This window comes from Mercenaria mercenaria, chromosome 9, assembly GCF_021730395.1.
Source record: "Mercenaria mercenaria strain notata chromosome 9, MADL_Memer_1, whole genome shotgun sequence".
Taxonomy (NCBI): domain Eukaryota; kingdom Metazoa; phylum Mollusca; class Bivalvia; order Venerida; family Veneridae; genus Mercenaria; species Mercenaria mercenaria.
The window spans coordinates 12645809-12667921 of record NC_069369.1 but is presented as its reverse complement, the minus strand read 5'-3'; the positions used below and the strand labels follow the sequence as shown (position 1 = coordinate 12667921).

At 37.3% G+C, this 22113-nt stretch overlaps 1 protein-coding gene across 2 annotated transcripts in view; it reads right to left on the bottom strand.

The window, feature by feature from the left end:
* Positions 1–247: 247 nt before the first annotated feature.
* Positions 248–22113, bottom strand: part of LOC123546485 (docking protein 3-like) — a 38697-nt gene continuing 16831 nt past the window's right edge. The window contains exons 4-5 of one of the 2 annotated variants that reach the window (XR_008372322.1): positions 4313–13267; positions 248–1492 (exon numbers count right to left, since the gene is read on the bottom strand). Coding sequence is in view for 1 of the 2 variants with exons in the window: in XM_045332786.2 (XP_045188721.2) it covers positions 12284–13267 (984 nt within the window). In the remaining variant the exon portion in view is untranslated. Of the gene's footprint in view, positions 13268–22113 lie in introns of both variants that reach the window. The other variant, XM_045332786.2, reaches the window with a different exon arrangement.

Here is a 22113-nt window from a genome sequence, read left to right as displayed (position 1 = left end):
TTTTACAAGATGGAAATCATGTCGGTGTCAATGGTCTTGTGGTGGGACTGTGAGATAGAACCGGAAACAATGATCTTTTAGTCAAGGTAAAAATATTCCAAAGCAAGTTTTTAACATGATATACTGATATAACGGTACAATAACAGAACTGGGCTAGTCGATTTATGATTGAATGTACCACTATCACAGCCTTGACAATATACCAAAATGCCACTGCTGGTTATGTAATTTATAAGTAAAACATTGATCAGTTGTATCATTACATGTTTATTGCCAACTGAATACTTCTACACACAGAGTTAACTTGTTAGTAGCGGAGCTGTTTCATGTACTGTCCTTTAACCCTTACCCTGCTCAATTTCAAAAATGGACTGGTCCATTAAATTTAGGCAGCATCACTTATCATTTAAAGGGGTGTTTGCTGAAAATTTACTGACCGAATAGCGAACAGTGCAGACCATGATCAGGCTGATCTTGGTCTGCACTGGTCGCAAAGGCAGAATCGCTTGCCGCCAGCAGGCTAAGGGTTAAACTCTAAATGAAAACCGCCATCAGATCTTCATCATATCATTGGACAGTCAAATATTCTTAAGGATTATGACTGGTTGCTCTGTCAATCGAAATTTATATATAACCATTCTCACTTTACTCTGAAATCATTGTATCTACACATATATAGAATCTGCTATGAAATATTAATTTCTAAAATATTTAAATACTACATTTTTACCTGAAACAAGGAACAAGCATACAAATATCTGTATGACTATAAAATCTATCAAAAATATACACATAACTAAATATTAACAAGAATAAAAAAATCAATATACTGGTCAACTTTGGTACATTTTTATAACAATAAAGTATATATTAGTTTTACAATTAATTACACTTTACAAATTCATAATACAGTATGTAAAAACATGAGAAACGAACAAAAAAATGGCAATCTTAAGCTCCAAGCTGGTCAAGAGTGCATTCAACTGAATGTAACATCATTTCTAACAATACTTCAGTCACATACAGTACAAAGTTAACTATGCCACTTATGAATATATTGCATCTAGTGTTCAATAGATGAATGATAATTCAATCTTTCACCATTACAAATATATAACCTTGCAGAGAAAATTAACCCCTTGCAATTAAGTAGCTTTATCTCTTCCGGGGATTTAAGTTGCTTTATTTTTCCAAGGATTTCAGTTACTACTTGAAATGAGACACTTGATGCATCACGAATGATAAAACACAATTACAATACTTGGAATACATTTTGTTCCTGAAAGGACATTATATAAGATTAATCATAACTGAAGCATCTAACAATTGACAATTCAAGGATGTGATAGAAATTAATGATCAGTTATGACAGACTGGAGGTTTTTGTTATTGTTGTTGTTGTTCCCCTGTTATTAACTTGCTCAAACCTTGTTACCAGCATCATTCCCCTTTCTATTAAACAAGAGGACCATGATGGTCCTGAATCGCTCACCTCTTCCCACATGACCCAGTTTTGAGTATGACGTCGTTTTTTATTATTTGACATAGTGACCTAGTTTTTAAGCTCATGTGACCCAGTTTTGAACTTGACCTAGATATTATCAAGATAAAAATTCTGACCAATTTTCATGAAGATCCATTGAAAAATATGGTCTCTAGAGAGGTCACAAGGTTTTTCTATTATTTGACCTATTGACCTAGTTTTCGAAGGTACGTGACCCTGTTTTGAACTTTACCTTGATATCATCAAGGTGAACATTCTCACTAATTTTCATGAAGATCTCATGAAAAATATGGCCTCTAGAGAGGTCACAAGGTTTTTCTATTTTCATACCTACTGGCCTAGTTTTTGACCGCACGTGACCCAGTTTCAAACCTGACCTAGATATCATCAAGGTGAACATTCAGATCAATTTTCATGAAGATCCATTGAAAAATATGGCCTCTAGAGAAGTCAAAAGATTTTAATAATTTTAAACCTACTGACCTAGTTTTTGACCGCAGTTGACCCAGTTTCAAACTTGACCTAGATATCATCAAGATGAACATTCAGACCAACTTTCATACAGATCCCATGAAAAGTATGGCCTCTAGAGAGGTCACAAGGTTTTTTTATTATTTGACCTACTGACCTAGTTTTTTAAGGCACGTGACCCAGTTTCAAACTTGGCCTAGATATCATCAAGGTGAACATTCTGACCAATTTTTATGGAGATTCATTCACAAGTATGGCCTCTAGAGAGGTCACAAGGTTTTTCTATTTTTAGACCTACTGACCTAGTTTTTGACCGCACATGACCCTGTTTCAAATCTGACCTAGATATCATCAAGATGAACATTCAGACCAATTTTCATACAGATCCCATGAAAAATATGGCCTTTAGAGAGGTCACAAGGTTTTTCTATTATTTGACCTACTGACCTAGTTTTTGATGGCACGTGACTTACTTTCGAACTTGACCTAGATATCATCAAGATGAACATTCAGACCAACTTTTATACAGATCCCATAAAAAATATGGCCTCTAGAGAGGTCACAAGGTTTTTCTATTATTTGACCTACTGACCTAGTTTTTGAAGGCACGTGACCCACTTTCAAACTTGACCTAGATATCATCAAGGTGAACATTCTGACCAATTTTCATGAAGATCTCATGAAATATATGCCTCTAGAGAGGTCACAAGGTTTTTCTATTTTTAGACCTACTGACCTAGTTTTTGACCGCACGTGACCCTGTTTCGAACTTGACCTAGATATCACCAAGACGAACATTCAGACCAACTTTCATATAGATCCCATGAAAAATATGGCCTTTAGAGAGGTCACAAGGTTTTTCTATTATTTGACCTACTGACCTAGTTTTTGATGGCACGTGACCCAGTTTCCAACTTGACCTAGATATCATCAAGATGAACGTTCTGACAAATTTTCATGAAGATCTTGTGAAATATATGGCCTCTAGAGAGGTCACAAGGTTTTTCTATTTTTAGACCTACTGACCTAGTTTTTGAAGGCACGTGACCCAGTTTTGAACCTGACCTAGATATCATCAAGTTGAACACTGACCAATTTTCATGAAGATCTTGTGAAATATATGGCCTCTAGAGAGGTCACAAGGTTTTTCTATTTTTAGACCTACTGACCTAGTTTTTGATGGCACGTGACCCAGTTCGAACTTGACCTAGATATCATCAAGATGAACATTCTGACCAACTTTCATAAAGATCCCATGAAAAATGTGACCTCTAGAGTGGTCACAAGCAAAAGTTTACGGACGGACACACGCACGGACGACGGACACCGCGCGATCACAAAAGCTCACCTTGTCACTTTGTGACAGGTGAGCTAAAAATAACAACAATAACTTTATATGAAGAAGTTTCACCTTGTGGTCCTCTATTATAGGTATTTTACATGGTAACAGTGGTTGGAAATAAAAAGTTGAAATTTCATAAATCAACAACAACTTTAAAAACTAACTAATGGCCTCTTAATTTCATGATCTTGCTTTCTTTAACCCTTAGCCTGCTGGCGGCAAGTGATTCTGCCTTTGCGACCAGTGCAGACCAAGATCAGCCTGCACATCCGTGCAGTCTGACCATGGTCTGCACTGTTCGCCATTCAGTCAGTATCTTTTTGGTAAGCACCCCTATTAACAGTTAATGGTACTATCCAAATTGAAAGACAGACAAGTTCATTATAGAAAAGCAGGGTAAGGGTTAAATAAACATTTAGTTGTGACCTTTCACCATACATTCAGATCATCTACAATCTTAACTGATATTATATTATATACATGTTGCATTTAGATTATCATGTACTAATCTGTTTGTGACAATGTAACATCTTTACTTTGATACCTATTTAATGCTAATTTTCAACATGATTTAGAATTTTGCAATGGCTGTCACCTGACAAGTGTTCCATGATTCTGTACCAGTAAAAACTTCTCCACAAGTAACTGACAACTTCACCACATGAAACAAGAGGTTCAGGACAAATGACTTCAGTCTTAGTCTTTTGTAGACTTTGTTATGCCTGGTGGCAGATATAAATGAAAATATCTGGATCAAGATTGATGTATTATTCGTAAATTAATGAGTTAACACTTCATTCATATAAATGCACTGGAAAACTTTATGAGATAAAAAATCTGCTCCTTCGTACCTAGTGGTATATCCTTGTTACTGGTACATTATACATGCAAATAGAAAACATCTAAATATTCTGTCACATGCATTTATTATCCATTTCAGTGTAGCTGTATGGGTAATCTAAACAAGAGGACCATGATGGTCCTGAATCGCTCACCTCTTCCCACATGATCCAGTTTTGAGTATGACGTCGTTTTTTCTATTATTTGACATAGTGACCTAGTTTTTTAGCTCATGTGACCCAGTTTTGAACTTGACCTAGATATTATCAAGATAAAAATTCTGACCAATTTTCATGAAGATCCATTGAAAAATATGGTCTCTAGAGAAGTCACAAGATTTTTCTATTATTTGACCTATTGACCTAGTTTTTTTAAGGCACATGACCAAGTTTCAAACTTGACCTAGATATCATCAAGGTGAACATTCTGACCAATTTTCATGAAGATCCATTCAAGGGTATGGCCTCTAGAGAGGTCACAAGGTCTTTCTATTTCAAGACCTACTGACCTAGTTTTTGATCGCAGTTGACCCAGTTTCAAACTTGACCTAGATATCATCAAGATAAACACTCTGACCAACTTTCATACAGATCCCATGAAAAATATGGCCTCTAGAGAGGTCACAAGGTTTTTTCATTATTTGATCTACTGACCTACTTTTTGATGGCACGTGACCCACTTTCGAACTTGACCTAGATATCATCAAGATGAACATTCTGACCAATTTTTATGGAGATCCATTCACAAGTATGGCCTCTAGAGAGGTCACAAGGTTTTTCTATTTTTAGACCTACTGACCTAGTTTTTGACCACACATGACCCTGTTTCGAACTTGACCTAGATATCATCAAGATGAACATTCAGACCAACTTTCATGAAGATCCATTGAAAAATATGGCCTTAAGAGAGGTCACAAGGTTTTTCTATTATTTGACCTACTGACCTAGTTTTTGATGGCACATGACCCACTTTCGGACTTGACCTAGATATCATCAAGATGAACATTCAGACCAACTTTCATACAGATCCCATGAAAAATATGGCCTCTAGAGAGGTCACAAGGTTTTTCTATTATTTGACCTGCTGACCTAGTTTTTGATGGCACGTGACCCAGTTTCGAACTTGACCTAGATATCATCAAGGTGAACGTTCTGACCAATTTTCATGAAGATCTTGTGAAATATATGGCCTCTAGAAAGGTCACAAGGTTTTTCTATTTTTAGACCTACTGACCTAGTTTTTGACCGCACGTGACCCAGTTTCAAACTTGGCCTAGATATCATCAGGATGAACATTCAGACCAACTTTCATACAGATCCCATGAAAAATATGGCCTTTAGAGAGGTCAAAAGGTTTTTCTATTATTTGACCTACTGACCTAGTTTTTGAAGGCACGTAACCCAGTTTCGAACTTGACCTAGATATCATCAAGGTGAACGTTCTGACCAATTTTCATGAAGATCTTGTGAAATATATGGCCTCTAGAGAGGTCACAAGGTTTTTCTATTTTTAGACCTACTGACCTAGTTTTTGAAGGCACGTGACCCAGTTTCGAACTTGACCTAGATATCATCAAGGTGAACATTCTGACCAATTTTCATGAAGATCTTGTGAAATACATGGCCTCCAGAGAGGTCACAAGGTTTTTCTATTTTTAGACCTACTGACCTAGTTTTTGATGGCACGTGACCCACTTTCAAACTTGACCTAGATATCATCAAGATGAACATTCTGACCAATTTTCATAAAGATCCCACAAAAAATGTGACCTCTAGAGTGGTCACAAGCAAAAGTTTACGGACGCACGCACGCACTGACTGACGGACGGACGACGGACACCGCGCGATCACAAAAGCTCACCTTGTCACTTTGTGACAGGTGAGCTAAAAATAACAAAGAGTTCCAAACTGTTATAATATAACCGATTACTGAAAATTACTTTGACTTTTAGAATACTTTATTAATGTGCAGACTAGTTATCAGTTTTCTCAAATTAATCCACTTCGAGAGCCATAACCTAGAGCTTAAAAGACTATTTAGCTATTATTGAATCTGGCCAAGTTAATATGCCCATAAAAATTGTGACTAAGTTTGCTGAGCACTAGATAACTGCTTATTTTATCAAGCGGACAAAATTAACTTTTACAATGTTATTTTAGTAATTCAAGAGTCATTGGAGTGACTGGTTATATACTGTGAAATCATTAATATTCATGGGGACTTATTTTCGTGGTTAAATCAATCCACAAAATTTAATCCCAAAGAACAAGTAAAATTCCTATTCGTTTTTTTGTTCAAACGTTAAAATCTACGAATTCATATAACCACGAAATTGCCGTTTTTACCAAAACCACGAAATTTCATGCCCAAGAAATTAAATGATTTAACAGTAACTTGTCGAAATGTTGTACCTATATCAGAGATTTGATTAAGGGTCTGTGGCGGAGGAGGGAGGGGGGGGGGGGGTGGCAATTTAATAATCCAAGAGCTATAACTCTAGGGCCACTGGAAGATACAGGTGGTTATCAAAACTGGCAGACATTTTATACCTATACACATTGTCACCAAGTCTTATGAACTTTGGGTAGGAACTGCTTATGTCAGAGAGCAGACACTGCCAATCTGTGCAATTTTGAGTAATTAAAGGGCCCTTTAAGCCACTGCATATTTCTTCGTTAACCATGTAGATAAAATCGACAATTTGATCATATCTGGGTGAAATTAGTGAAAGTTCGATGAATGCTATCTATTACATCTTAACTTCACAGTTACTTTTCACACTAACAGACATTGTTTCAAGAGTACTCCTGCTTTAATAATAACAGTTACTGTTATGACCATAAAGTAAAATTGTAAGAATAACTTTACCCCAAACTAAGGACTGATCGGGGACGTAGTACTCTACAATGAATAAAAACAAGAGGGTCATGATGACCCTGGATTGCTCACCTGAGTAATATGAGCTAAATGTTTCAAATTACAAACTGATGCTAAAATATTAAGAAAGTCAGTAGGTCACATTCATGGTCAATGAAATTTAGTTTTACGATCAGTGTGCAAAACTGTGTACGTCATCCAAATTTAGAGGCTGTATCTTAAAAAACAAGAAAGTAGGTCAGCAGGTCAAGTTGTTCACAGTCAAGTGGCATCATATTACTTCGGATCATTAGGTAATTATAATTAAACAGTCTTGGAAATAGGATCAGGTAACTATTTAAGTATTTTTTCCTATATAACTCATATAATAACTAAATGACCCCAGGGCGGGACCTCTTTTAACCCCAGGGGCATAATTTGAACACTTGGTAGAGGACTACTAGGCAATGCATCATACCAAGTATCAAAAGCCTAGGTTGTGTGGTTTTAGACAAGAAAATGTTTAAAGTTGTTTTTTTTCCTATATAAGTCTATATAATATTTGGGACCCCCAGTGCAGGGCCTCTTTTCACACCAGGGGTACATTTTGAACAATTTTGGTTGAGAATCATAAGACAATGCTTCAAACCAAATATCAAAGGCTTAAGTCTTGTGGTTTCAGACAAGAAGATTTTTAACATTTTTTTTTCCAGTAAAAGTCTATGTTAAACTTGGGACCCCCGGGGCAGGGCCATATTTGAATAATCTTGGTAGAGGACCACTAGATGATGCTACAAACCAAATATCAAAGCCCTAGGCCGTGTGGTTTTGTACAAGAAGATTTTAAAAGTTTTCCCTATATAAGTGTTTATAAACCATGTGAGCCACGGGGCGGGGCCACATTTGATCCTAGGGGGATAAATTTGAACAATCTTGGTAGAGGACCACTAGATAATGCTACACACCAGATATCAAAGCCTAGGCCCTGTGATTTTGGACAAGAAGACTTTTAAAGTTTTTCCTTTCAGTTGCCATGGCAACCAGAGTTCTGCATGGAATTCAATTTGAATAATTTTGAAAGGGGGACACCCAAGGATCATTCCTGTGAAGTTTGGTGTAATTCTGCCCAGTGGTTTTCAAGAAGAAGATTTTTTTAGAAAATGTTGACACACAACGGACGACACACAACGCATGACTGACGATGGACGACAGACATTGAGCGGTCACAAAAGCTCACCATGAGCCTTTGGCTCAGGTGAGCTAACAAGAGCTGTCCGTTGACAGCGCTCAACTATTCTCAGTGCTTGATAGTATAATATAAGCTATGAGTAAAACTTTAACATTACAATAAGCATATTCTAAGTCGAAAAAGGGGCCATAATTCAGTCAAAATGATTGATAGAGTTGCCTCCTCCTTTTTACAGACTGGGGTCATGATGGTAAACAAGTATGCAAAATATGAAAGCAATATCTCAATGGACTTTGAAAATATTTGGGGTGGTACACAAACTTTAACATTACAATAAGCATATTCTAAGTCGAAAAGGGGCCTCCTCCTTTTTACAGACTGGGGTCATGATGGTAAACAAGTATGCAAAATACGAAAGCAATATCTCAATGGACTTTGAAAATATTTGGGGTGGTACGCAAACTTTAACATTTATTCTAAGTTGAAAAGGGGCCATAATTCAGTCAAAATGCTTGATAGAGTTGCCTCCTCCTTTTTACAGACTGGGGTCATGATGGTAAACAAGTATGCAAAATATGAAAGCAATATCTCAATTGACTTTGAAAATATTTGGGGTTGTACGCAAACTTTAACATTTGTGTGACGCTCACGCTAACGCTCACGCCGAGCTAAAAATCATAATCAAGATCAATCAAAAGTATCATGAGAAAATATAGTTGAAATTTTCTTAAAGGTACAGATATGTCAAAATACACCTAAAAATTGGAGGTACCATCCATGTTGTACCACAGAAAAGTGGTCTCTGTTTTTCCCTATGGCCAATAATAAAAAAGTTACTAAATAAGCTATTTATAGTAAAATAAAAGGGAAGTAATTAAAAAAAAAATTATTGTAAGTGAACAAAAGAAGGATCTGCCAAATAAAAACAAGAGCACAGCCACTGCAATGCAACGCAAATGCAGAGCAATATACACACAAAACAATGTCATATGAACTTTGACCCCTAAGTGTGACCTTGCCCTTGAAGAGAGCCATCCGAAACATGCGCTTTGCACATTGTTTCGATGAGGTGAATATTACAGCGTAAAAAAAGGAATCGAGATCTTATGGTGATAAAAGTTGTGTGCAAGTTTGGTTAAAATAAAATCATAAATAAAGCTGCTATTGTGCAGACAAGGTCAAAATAGCTAATTCTGGCCCTATCTGGGGCCATAACTTTGGAACCCATAATGGAATCTGGCCAGTTCAAGAAAGGAACCAAGATCTTGTGGTGATATAAGTTGTGTGCAAGTTTGGTTAAAATCAAGTCATAAATGAAGCTGCTATTGTGCAGACAAGGTCAAAATAGCTAATTTTGGCCCTTTCAGGGGCCATAACTCTGTAACCCATAATGGGATCTGGCCAGTTCAAGAATGGAACCAAGATCTTACGGTGATACAAGTTGCGTGCAAGTTTGGTTAAAATAAAATCATATATGAAACCACTATCGTGCAGACAAGAAATTGTGGATGGACGGAAGGATGACGGACAAAGGGCGATCACAAAAGCTCACTCTGTCACTACCTGACAGGTGAGCTAATAACAGATCATAAAATAAGTCATCCCGAAAAGCCAAACAAGTAAGGCTAACTTGAAAGATAAAGCTTCAAAAACTTATCAAAACTGCCAATTTCCTTAAATTTACTAAAACAATATCATAACCTCCCAAAATGTACTTCCTTCATAGAATGGATTTAAACTTGCAGCTACTTTTTTAACAACATAATTATATATACAAGTATAAACAAAACTGATTACCCTGAAGACCTTCTAAACCAGTCTGTAAGTTCACATGAACTAAATAACTGTATTTCTGTCTATAACATCTAAAAGGTCATCACTATATATGTATTTTACATCTCTGTTTTAAACAAGTTGTCTGTAAAGTACATACCCAACTCCCAATCCCATTGATCTACTGACATATTGCAAAGCATACTTTGTAATTTGAGAATCGCAGGCCAAAGAATTCTTCAGTAATTAGTCAGAAATTGTTTTCACCTGGAGGCAACAATGACCTTGACCTTTCACCTACTGACCTACAAAATGTTTAGAGGGAATCTAGTAAAATTTGACTGCTGTAGACCTTAGTGTTTTCTGACTGGAAACCATTTTCAATCTCAAAGTGAATGTGACCTTGACCTTTGACCTACAGACTCGAAAATAATACCGATCATCTACTGGCCACAACAACCCTCCTATTTTCAATCTGAAGGTCAATATGACCTTAATCTTTGACTTACTGACACCAAAAATAATGAGGCTGATCTACGAACTACAACCAATTATCTTAAGAAGTCTGAGAGCAGTAGGCCAACAGGATTTTTAGCTGTTGAGAAGAAACTATGTTAAGTATCTAGGTCATTTACTGACTGTGAGCCATAATCTTACAAAGTTTTACTACTTAAGGCCCAAGCATTTTCTAGTTATTGATTGAAAATGGTCTTCTGAGGTTCGACAGACTGATGGATGTACCCATCCTCTATAAAACTTCTACCAATTCAAAAATGAGTAATGCCTGCTGGGACCAATGCTTGTCTTTAAGTGCTTGCTGTAAGACAATATGTAGGAAAAGAGTTATAGTTCTTGCAGTGACCATTTGTTCTTTACCCGTGACCAAACATAGCCTTTTGAAATAAACCATCCGTCGGATCCATGCAGTCTCGTCAGGATCCATGCTGTTCGCTTTCAAAGCCTATTGAAATTAGAGAAACTGTTAGCAAACAGCATGGATCTTGACCAGATTGCGCAGGCTTGTCTGGATCCATGCTGGTCGCAAAGCCACTATGTTGGTTTTCTCATGGTGAGACTCATATAATCATGTTCAAATGCACAGCAAGTTATGGAACTTACTTCCCAGACAGTAAAAATGACACGAATTGGTAATTTTCTAAATTAAGCTAAAAATAGTTGCTATGAAACCAGCATATGAAAATATAGCCTGGGCATGGTATCTCTAATATTGACTTATTTATGTCAATGGCTCTACAACAACAGAGGCCATTTGTTAAACACCACTGAGTTTCTGGGTTGAATTGACCATGACTTTAAACCTACTTACCCATCTTCTGATAACAGATACCTGTCAAGTTCAAAAGTCCAATGCCAAAGGGCTCTCAAGTTACTGACTGCATATTTTTTCCATTATCAAGGTCACTGGGGCCTCGACCTTTGCTCTAGTGTTCCCAACAAAGAGTCATCTACCTGACCATAGGCAACCTTCTTCTTAAGTTTGTCAGCCAAAGGCTATAGCGTTCTCCAGATATGGACCATAAATTGTTAACAGTCTTGATGTCGCTGTAGCCTTGACCTATCATCTACTGACCTTGACCTATCACCTACTGATCCCCCCAAAAAAGGGTTAGCTACTGACCACAGTTAACCACCAAATAAATTTGATAGTCCAAGGTCTAAGCAGTCTGCAATTATTGATCAGAAACCATTTTCAGTCCCCATGTCACTGTGACCTTGATCATTTACCTACTGATCCCAAAAGCAACATACGTCAATCATTTTTAGAGTAGCTTGACCACTGTAGACTCAAGAATTCTTAATCTGTATGAAAACCAAATCTCTACCGACTGACCAACATAAACTTAGGTTAACAATATACCCCCAGTTCTATTTTTAAGGTGTGGGGGGGGGGGGGATGAAATGAAAAAAATACTAAAACTGCACTGCTGCAAAATAATGTAGATCTTGTAAAGAATGTAAAGAAATACCTGAAAAATATATTATAAACAAGTCGGAGGAAAAGATTTCTTTTACATCCAAGAATATTTCTAAGTGAGTGCACTGGTTCTGTTCTTTTTTTAATTGCCATTTAATCCTAATATCATCCACTGATTGCATGTTTTAGTGTTGCTTGTAAGTACTCCTCACTTTCATAGAAATTAAAGCTTTCATAGCAATATCAAAGTTATCAAGTCATCACCTTCAATTACCACCTCCGTATCACAAAAAGATCACACTTTGACATATTTTAATTAGTATCTAAAATATTTCACTTGTAAATCATCACACTGTGCTTTAATTAAATAAACTATGAAACTTCTTCATATATAAGTTCTTGTGGCACTACTTTCTTGGACTGAGTCTGTTTTTTTGGTGTTTGTGGCTTTACTGGTACCTCAGCTACTTCATAGGCTTCGATTACTTTCGGTCTTTTTGTACTGTCTTTCTTAATATCTGCAGGTGCTTCATATCCTTCATATTGTGCTTCGTCGTACGTTGCTTCTTCCTCCGGTAAAGACTCGCCTGAATCACTTGGATAATCTGCTTCTGGTACTTGCACAATATCTGGTAACTTACCTACTTCTTTGGCACTTGCCATTCCATACAAGTTCTCTGGTTTTGATTTTGAAGATGCTTTTGGTTTTTTCAAATCTAAAGTATTGTACATGTTTTCACTATCATCATCATCACCATAATTTTTTGCAGGTATAGGTGGCGGTTTTTGCTTTTGAACAATTTCTCGAGCACTTTTGATATTACTGTAGTCTTCTTCAAAAAATTCCTCTTCTTCCTTTCTTCCTAACTTTTTCCAAGCATCTTTTCCAACTGTTTTTACATCAGCATACATTGCTGGTTCTTCAGCTAAAGGAACTCCACCCTTTTTACTATATGGCTCAGCATATTCCACTTTCTCTGTTTCCAACATCTTTCCTGTATCAGCCGAGACAGCTTCATCGTACAAGTCCTCAGTTTTCTTTACACGAACACTTCTTTTTGCTGACTGTGCATACACTGCTGGAGCATTTGATTGAGTAGGAGACACTGCCTCATCATATAACGAGTTTGGATCGTCAGCTGAGGATGGTGTTATGGTTATCTCCGGCTCATCATAAATACGTTCATTCATCTGCCGCGGTTTACTCGATATCTCCTGACTCTTGTTACTGTCTCTATTCTTATCTTTTTTAGCACCTTTCTTTTCCTCTTTTTCACGTAATTTTCTCTCTTTTTCCATTTCTTTCTCTTTTCTTTCCCTTTCTTTTTTCTCTTCTTTTTCTCTTCTTTCCCTTTCCTTAAAATAAAACCAGTAATAACAAATTTAACTGATATCGAATGACTATATTTATATATTCAAAACTAGTAAAATCAACGGTTGGCTCTAAATCATTTACCATCAGTAGATTGACAGGATGAAAGTAGAATAATCTCTGTTATCATTCTACAGTTCTTGAGAAGATGTCTTTAAATAAGAGATCTATGAAGGTCCTGTATCGGTCACCTGACCTAGTTCTTACCCCAGGTAACCTAGTATCCAATCTGAACTAGATTTCATTACAACAAGAAATTACAACAAGAAATTGTAACAGTTACCAACATCATTCACCTAGGGACATTTTTCACAAAACAGATTGCACGCATTTAATACATAATCTTCTTCAAAAAAGGAGGAGCAATGTTTCACAAGAGGGCCATGAAGGCCCTGTATCGCTCACCTGACCTACTGACCTAAATATCATCAAGATTAACATCCTTCCCAAGTTTCATAAAGATATGGTCATAAATGATTTCTAAAGTGTTAACTAGCTTTTCCTTTGATTTGACGCGGTGCCCTAGTTTTTGACTCCACATGACCCATATTCAAACTTGACCTAAAGATCATCAAGATTAACATTCTGACCAAGTTTCATGAAGATACGATCATAAATGTGGCATCTAGAGTGTTAACAAGCTTTTTCTTTGATTTGTGACCTAGTTTTTGAGCCCACCTGGCCTCTACAGTGTGAACTAGCTTTCCTTTGATTTGACCTGGTGACCTAGTTTTTTATTCCACATGATCCAGATTCAAACTGGACCTTGAGACCATCAAGATTAACATTCTGACCAAGATTCATGAAGATATAGTCATAAATGTGGCCTCTAAAGTGTCAACAAGCTTTTCCTCTGATTTGACCTGGTGACCTAGTTTTTGACCACAGATGACCCAATATCAAACTCGTCCAAGATTTTATTGAGGATAACATTCTGACCAAGTTTCAATAAGATTGGGCCAAAATTGTGACCTCTAGAATGTTAACAAGCTTTTCCTTTGATTTGATCTGGTGACCTAGTTTTTGAACCCAGATGACCCAATATCGAACTCGTCCAAGATTTAATTGAGAGTAACATTTTGACCAAGTTTCATTAAGATTGGGCCAAAATTGTGACCTCTAGGGTGTTAACAAGCTTTTCCTTTGATTTGATCTGGTGACCTAGTTTTTGACCCCAGATGACCCAATGTTGAACTCATCCAAGATTTAATTGAGAGTAACATTCTGACCAAGTTTCATTAAGTTTGAGCTAAAAATTGTGACCTCTAGTGTTAACAAGCTTTTCCTTTGATTTGACCTGGTGACCTAGTTTTTGACCCCAGATGACCCAATATCGAACTCATCCAAGATTTTATTGAGGGTAACATTCTGACCAAGTTTCATTAAGATTAGGCCAAAATTGTGACCTCTAGAGTGTTAACAGTCAAATTGTTGACGACGGACGGACGGACGACGGACACAAGGCGATCACAAAAGCTCACCTTTGAGCACTTTGTGCTCAGGTGAGCTAAAAAGTAGGAACAGACCTAAAAAGTAGGGAAAAGTAGGAAAAAGTAGGACTACTTGAAAGCCTGTGTAATTCTGACCAAACATATCAAAGGAGATGTCTAAATAACATCAGTTATTCAAAGGCTTGTCAGTAAAATGGATTTTCTATCTAAGCAGGGATTCACACTAGTGGTCCCCTGTCCAACAGACAGCAGATTTTCATGGGGACCAGTAAATCGTGAAAGCTGACAGGTCCACCAGATCAGCGTCTTAATTTTAGTTACAAAACAAACAAGAACTGTCACAAGAGACAGTGCGCTCGACTATTTCAATGCTGGATAGTGAAACTGGGCACATCTAAGGAGGCTGGAGGCTGTCACTGGAGTGTTTAATGACTCCAATGTGGATGAAGATATTGGAAAATAGCACGAGTCTGTGTCAAGGTATTAAGTGATAAGAGAGATAAAGATAAAGTGTATCAAAACATTAAACAAGAGATCACAGAGTGATCTTGGTGCCCACCAATGTGCCATTTTTGAGTGTTCCAAATTTCAAGACTTATTGGCTAGCTCAAGGTCAAATTTCATTTCCGTACACAACACTGTGCATGTGGTCCAAATTCGAAAGCTGTAGCTTGAGAAATGTGAAAGTAGGTCACTAGATCAATTTCAAGGACAAAGTTCTTTGTACATAAAACTATGCATGTACATCAAGTTTGAAGGCTGTAGCTTGAGAAATTTGAAAGTAGGTCACTATGTCAATCTTAAGGTCTAAGTTTATTTCGGTACACAAAACAATGAAAGTGGTCCAAATTTGAAGGCTGTAGCTTGAGAAATGTGAAAGTAGGTCACTAAGTCAAAATCAAGGTTAAATTACACTTCAGAACACAAATCTATGCATGTTGTCTAAATTTAAAGCCTGTACCTTCAAAAATGTGAAAGTAGGTCACTAGGTCCATGTCAAGGTCAAAGTTTGTTTCGGTACACAATCCTATGCATGTGGTCTAAATTTGAAGCCTGTAGCTACAGAAATGTGAAAGTAGGTCACTAGGTCAATCTTAAGGTCAAAGTTCATTTCGGTACACAAAACTATGCATGTGGTCCAAATTTGAAGGCTGTAGCTCAAAAAATGTGAAAGTAGGTCACTAGGTCAATGTCAAGGTCAAATTTTATTTCGGAACACAGAGCTATGCATGTGGTCCAAATTTGAAGCCTGTACCTTCAAAAATTAGGAAGTAGGTCACTAGGTCAATGTGAAGGTCAAAGTTTGTTTCGGTACACAAAACTATGCATGTTGTCCAAATTTGAAGGCTGTAGCTTGAGAAATGTGAAAGTAGGTCACTAGGTCAAAATCAAGGTCAAATTTCATTTAGGAATGCAAAACTATGCATGTGGTCCAAATTTGGAAGCCTGTACCTTCAAAAATGTGAAAGTAGGTCACTAAGTCAATGTCAAGGTCAAAGTTTTTTTCAGTGCACAAAACTATGCATGTGGTCCAAATTTGAAGGCTGTAGCTTAAGAAATGTGAAAGTAGGTCACTAGGTCAAAATCAAGGTAAACTCATGTCAAGGTTCATCTTGCCACTCAAAACCATACATGTGGTCCAAATTTGACTTTTGTAGGTTATTGACAAGAAGATTTTAAAAGCTTTTCCCTATATAAGTCTATATGAACCATGTGACCCCCAGGGCGGGGCTATATCTGACCCTAGGGGGATAATTTAACAAACTTGGTAGAGAACCACTAGATGATGCTACATTACAAATGCCAAAGCCCTAGGTTTTATGGTTTGGACAAAAAGATTTTAAATGTTTTTCCCTATATAAGTCTATGTAAACCATGTGACCCCCAGGGCTGAGCCATATTTGACCCTTGGCGGATAATTTGAACAATCTTAGCAGAAGACCACTAGATGATGTCACACACAAAATATCAAAGCCCTAGGCCTTGTTGTTTTGAATAAGAGGTTTTTCAAAGTTTTTCCCTATATAAGTCTATATAAACCATGTGACCCCCGGGGCAGGGCCATATTAAACTCCAGGGAAAGAATTTGAATCATTTTGGTAGAGGACCACTAGATGAAGCTTCATACCAAATATCAAATCCCTAGGCTCTGTGGTTTTGGACAAAAAGATTTTCAAAGTTTTTCCCTATATAAATATAATGTAAATTATAGAAATAAACAAAGGGCCATAACTAACTAAACAATGGTTGAACCAGTCTGATTTTCAGGGGGACAGAACTAGGGTACCAATACATCATTCTGACAAAGTTTGGTCAAAATCCCCCCAGTAGTTTCTGAGGAGATGCGATAACGAGAAATTGTTAACGGACGGACGGACGGATGGATGGAATGACTGACGGACAGACCACGGACGCAGAGTGATTTGAATAGCCCACCATCATGATGATGGTGGGCTAATAAGTATAATTCTAAGCAAAAAGCGGGCATAATTCATGAAATATTGGTGCAAGAGTGATGCACCTTGTGTGGGTGATGATGTGGAACAATATTTTAAGTTTGAATCAAATCCATTTAGTAGTAACTGAGATATAATGAAAATGCATCAAAATTAACCTTAAATTCTAAGTAAAAGGGGGGCATAATTCATGAAAAATTGGTGCAAGAGTTATAGACCTTGTGCCATATGATATGAGTGATGATGACAAACAATGAGGAACATTAGCTTATTACTTCCCTTGAAATGTGGTATGATAAAGCACAAGGATAACCAAATGCAACATTGGTCCCTTTCAGTTGGATTCCTCTGACTTTTTCGTTATAACCTTTGCCCAAGATGTTGCAGTTGGTCAAATTAAATATGCTTTTTATGTGTAATTTTTTAAATAAAAATGATTAATCAAAGCTAAATTTAGCAGAGAGCCACTAAAAGAAAACCTGTCCTTAATCATTTTCCAATCCAATGAAATTTAGTATAGATATTGCTTTTGAAAATTACAAAGAAATCAACGATAAAAACTGAGGAAGGACCATTCTACTTCTTGGAAATAATCAGGGGAAGTAACTGACTAATGTTCCCCATTGTATTAAGTTTGAATTAAATCCATTTAGTAATAACAGAGATAGAGTGAAAGAGCACCAAAACTTTAACTTGAAATTCTAAGTAAAAAGGGGGCATAATTCATGAAAAATTTGTGCCAATGAACCTTGTGTCATATGATGTAGGTAATGATGTGGAACAATTATTTTAAGTCTGAATCAAATCCATTTAGTTATAACTGAGATAGAGTGAAAGTGCACCAAAACTTTAACCTGAAATTCAAGTCAAAAGGGGGCATAATTCATGAAAAATTGGTGCCAGTGTTATGGACCTTGTGTCATAATGATGTTGGTGATGATGTGGAACAACCATTTTAAATTTGAATCAAATCCATATAGTATTAACTGAGAAAGAGTGACTTTAACCTGAAATTCTAAGTAAATAGGGGAGATAATTCATGAAATATTGATGTGAGAGTTATGACCCTTGTGCCATATGATGCGTGTGATGTTGAGGAATAACTATTTGAAGTTTGAAACAAATCCATCAAGTAATTACAGAAATAAGGAGAAAAAAGAGAAAGTGTAAAAAAACTTTAACCAAGTTGGGGACGTGTAAGGATGCCAACGCCGATGCCAATGCCAGGGTGAGTAGGATAGCTGTCCATATACTTTGTATAGTCGAGCTAAATATGTATTGCAGTATCATCAAAGATACAATGTAAATATTATGTTGAAATATTGTTCGGTCTACCCCAATTGCGGGGACCAATACATTCTAAATGCTGAAGGTCATGAAGGTCACTAGGAAACAATAGTTTAAAATGTCTGTCTTTGCTATACTGTCCAAATTAATGAAGTTTCAACCAAGTATCTGCAGCAGTTTTGGAGGTAATCATTTTCATACAAAATTTTAACCTGCATTTCCAAGTAAAAAAATGGGCTTAACTTTGCAAAAATACTATTCAAAGTTAAGGGACATGCACCTTTTACAATGTTTTATCCACCTCAATATCTTGTATAAAGTTTCCATTCAATATCTGCATTAGATATGGAAAGAAAAATTTGTATGCAAAACTTCAACCTAGTTTGTCTTTTCAAGTCCAACAAATGGGATAATTTTGTTCAAATTTATGCAAAAGTTATGGGACTTGATGCTGTAACCTTTTGTTAACACCTGAAAGATAAATGTGAAGTTTTAACGCCTACCTGCAATGGTTAAACAAGAGGCCCAAATGGGCCTAAGTCACTCACCTGAAGAGGACCTTCCATCTGATCCTAAAAGGGGCCAAACACCCCAAACTGAACAAATTTATGAGAGGAGCTTATATTGATACCACAGACCAGGTCTGATGAAGATCCACTGAGTGGTTCACAACAAGTACTATACACATAAAAATGTATTTTAACTTTAAGCCCTAACAACCCCTAAAAGGGACCAACTGTCCCCATTGAACAAATTTGAGAGGAACTTATAATGATCCTACAAACCAAGTCTGATGAAAATCCATCTAGCCGTTCATTAGAAGAAGTTGTTTAAAGGTATTTCTAGTTTTAGCTTTAGCAGCCCCTAAAATGGGCCAGGTGTCCCCAATTTGAAAACAAATTGGTAAAAGGCCTTATAATGATGCTACAAATCAAGTTTGAAGATCCATCAAGCAGTTCATGAGAACAAGTCTTTTGAAGGCATTTACATTACCTTATAGAGGGACCGATTACCCCTATTTGTACAATTTGGGAGAGGACCTTATAATGATGCTACAGACCAAGTTTGATGAAGATCCATCAAGTGGTTTATGAGTAGAAGTCTTTTAAAATCATTTCCTTTTTCAGTTCTAGTGGCCCCTACAAAGTGCCCCCATTTGAGCAAAATTAGGAGAGGACCCTATAATAATGTTACAGATCAAATTTGATGAAAATCCTTCAAGGGGTTCATGAGAAGAAGTTGTTTTAAAGATAATTCTAATTTTGGCTCTAGCAGCCCCTAAAAGGGGATAAAAGCCCCCATTTGAACAAACTTGTGACAGTACCTTACAATTGCTACAGAAGTTTTTAAAGTTTTTTCTATTTTTAGCTCTGGTGGCCCATAAAAGGGACCAAGGTGAACCATTTGAACAAACTTGATCATGTTGATAGTGGGCTATGCCAGGATGCTACTGACCAAGTCTGGTGTAATTCTACCCAGTAGTTTCAGAGAAGATGTTTAAGTTAAAATGCGGACAACGGATGACAGACGCCAGACCATCCACCTATAGTAATAGCTCACTCTGAACATTTGGTTCAGGTGAGCTAAAGACAAGGTACTGTATTCTTTGAAATTTTTTTAGATATTTAGGGGCGTAATGCAGGCATACTTAATATGCATCTTGTCACACTAGCATACACTGTCACTATATGGAAGTTTCAATTGAATACTTAAGTAACAAGGCAGTCTGAAAGACAGCTAAATCCCCCGCCACTGCTATGGATAGTGAAAGGGTAAAACCTTTGATTTTAGCTGTGACCTTGACCTTGAACTGACATGGCTGAATCATGAATTCTGCACAACGTCTTGATGAGGTGATCATTTGACCAAAGTTTCATGAAAATCCTTCAAGGGGTTTAGAAGATACAGAGCTGAAACCTTTGACCTTCAGTTGTGACCTTGACCTTGAGTTGACATGGCTGACTCATGAGTTCTTGATGAGGTGATCATTTGACCCAAGTTTGATGAAAATCCTTCAAGGGGTTAAGGAGATACAGAGTGGACACCAAATGGAAGGCTCAAACCTTTGACCCTTAGTTGTGACCTTGACCTTGAGCTGGCATGGTTGACTCATAATTTCTGCAAATCGTTCTGATGAGGTAATCATTTGACCCAAGTTTTATAAAATTCCTTCAAGGGGTTTAGGAGATATATAGCGGACACGAAATTGAAGGCTCAAACCTTTGACCTTCAGTTGTGACCTTGACTTGAGCCGACATGGCTGACTCATAAGTTCTGCACATCGCCTTGATGAGGTGATTGTTTGACCCAAGTTTGATGAAAATCCTTCAAGGGGTTTAGGAGATATAGAGCAGACACAAAATGGAAGGTTCAAACCTTTGACCCTGAGTTGTGACCTTGACCTTGAGCTGGCATGACTGACTCATGGGTTCTGCACATCGTCTTGATGAGGTGATCATTTGACCCAAGTTTTATAAAATTCCTTCAAGGGGTTTAAGAGATATAGAGCTGCACAAAATGGAAGGCTCAAACCTTTAACCTTGAGTTGTGACCTTGACCTTGAGCCGGCATGGCTGACTCATGGGTTCTGCACATCGTCTTGATGAGGTGATCATTTGACCCAAGTTTTATAAAATTCCTTCAAGGGGTTTAGGAGATATAGAGTGGACACAAAATGGCAGGCTCAAACCTTTAACCTTGAGTTGTGGCCTTGACCTTGAGCCGGCATGGCTGACTCATGGGTTCTGCACATCGTCTTGATGAGGTGATCATTTGACCCAAGTTTTATAAAATTCCTTCAAGGGGTTTAGGAGATATAGAGCGGACACAAAATGGCAGGCTCAAACCTTTGACCTTGAGTTTTGACCTTGACCTTGAACCGACAAGGCTGACTCATGGGTTCTGCACATCGTCTTGATGAGGTGATCATTTGACCCAAGTTTCATGAAAATCCTTCAAGGGGTTTAGGAGATATGGACCGGACACGATTTTGTTACGGACGGAAGGACGGACGGAAGGACGGAAGGACGGACAGACGGACGGACGGAAGGAGACCATTCCTATAATCCCTCCGCCACGGCGGGGGATTAACAAAGAAGATATATTTGACTTTATAAGAACTTAAGTTAAATGTCCAAGTTAAATTGGGGCATTATTCTTTTTTTTTTGGAGGAATTGGGTGGGTGGGGGGTAACATTGCACTGACACAATTCTGGCGACTTCCCATATCTGATGGTTGAGGAAGACCCCAGGTACCCCTCCGTGCATTATTTCATCACAAGCAGGAACCACTGACCTTCCATAAACCAGCTGGATGGCTTCCTCACATGAAGAATTCAATGCCCCGTGTGAGGCTCCAACCCACATCAATGAGAGGAAAGTGATTCAAAAACAAAAACGTTAAAAAGGGTCATAACTACAGAAATACTGTTGACAGAGTTACACATTTGTCAGATTAATGCTTATTGTCACTATGAGCAAGAGCAACACTTCTCAACTGAACAACTTATAATAGTAAGACATTGGACTTTAAAAACACTTTAAGTTAAGAAGGGAAATAATCCTAAAGACATTGCAGGTAGAGTAACGCACTAATGAACATAGTCACGATTTGAATTTAAACAAACAAGAGCTGTC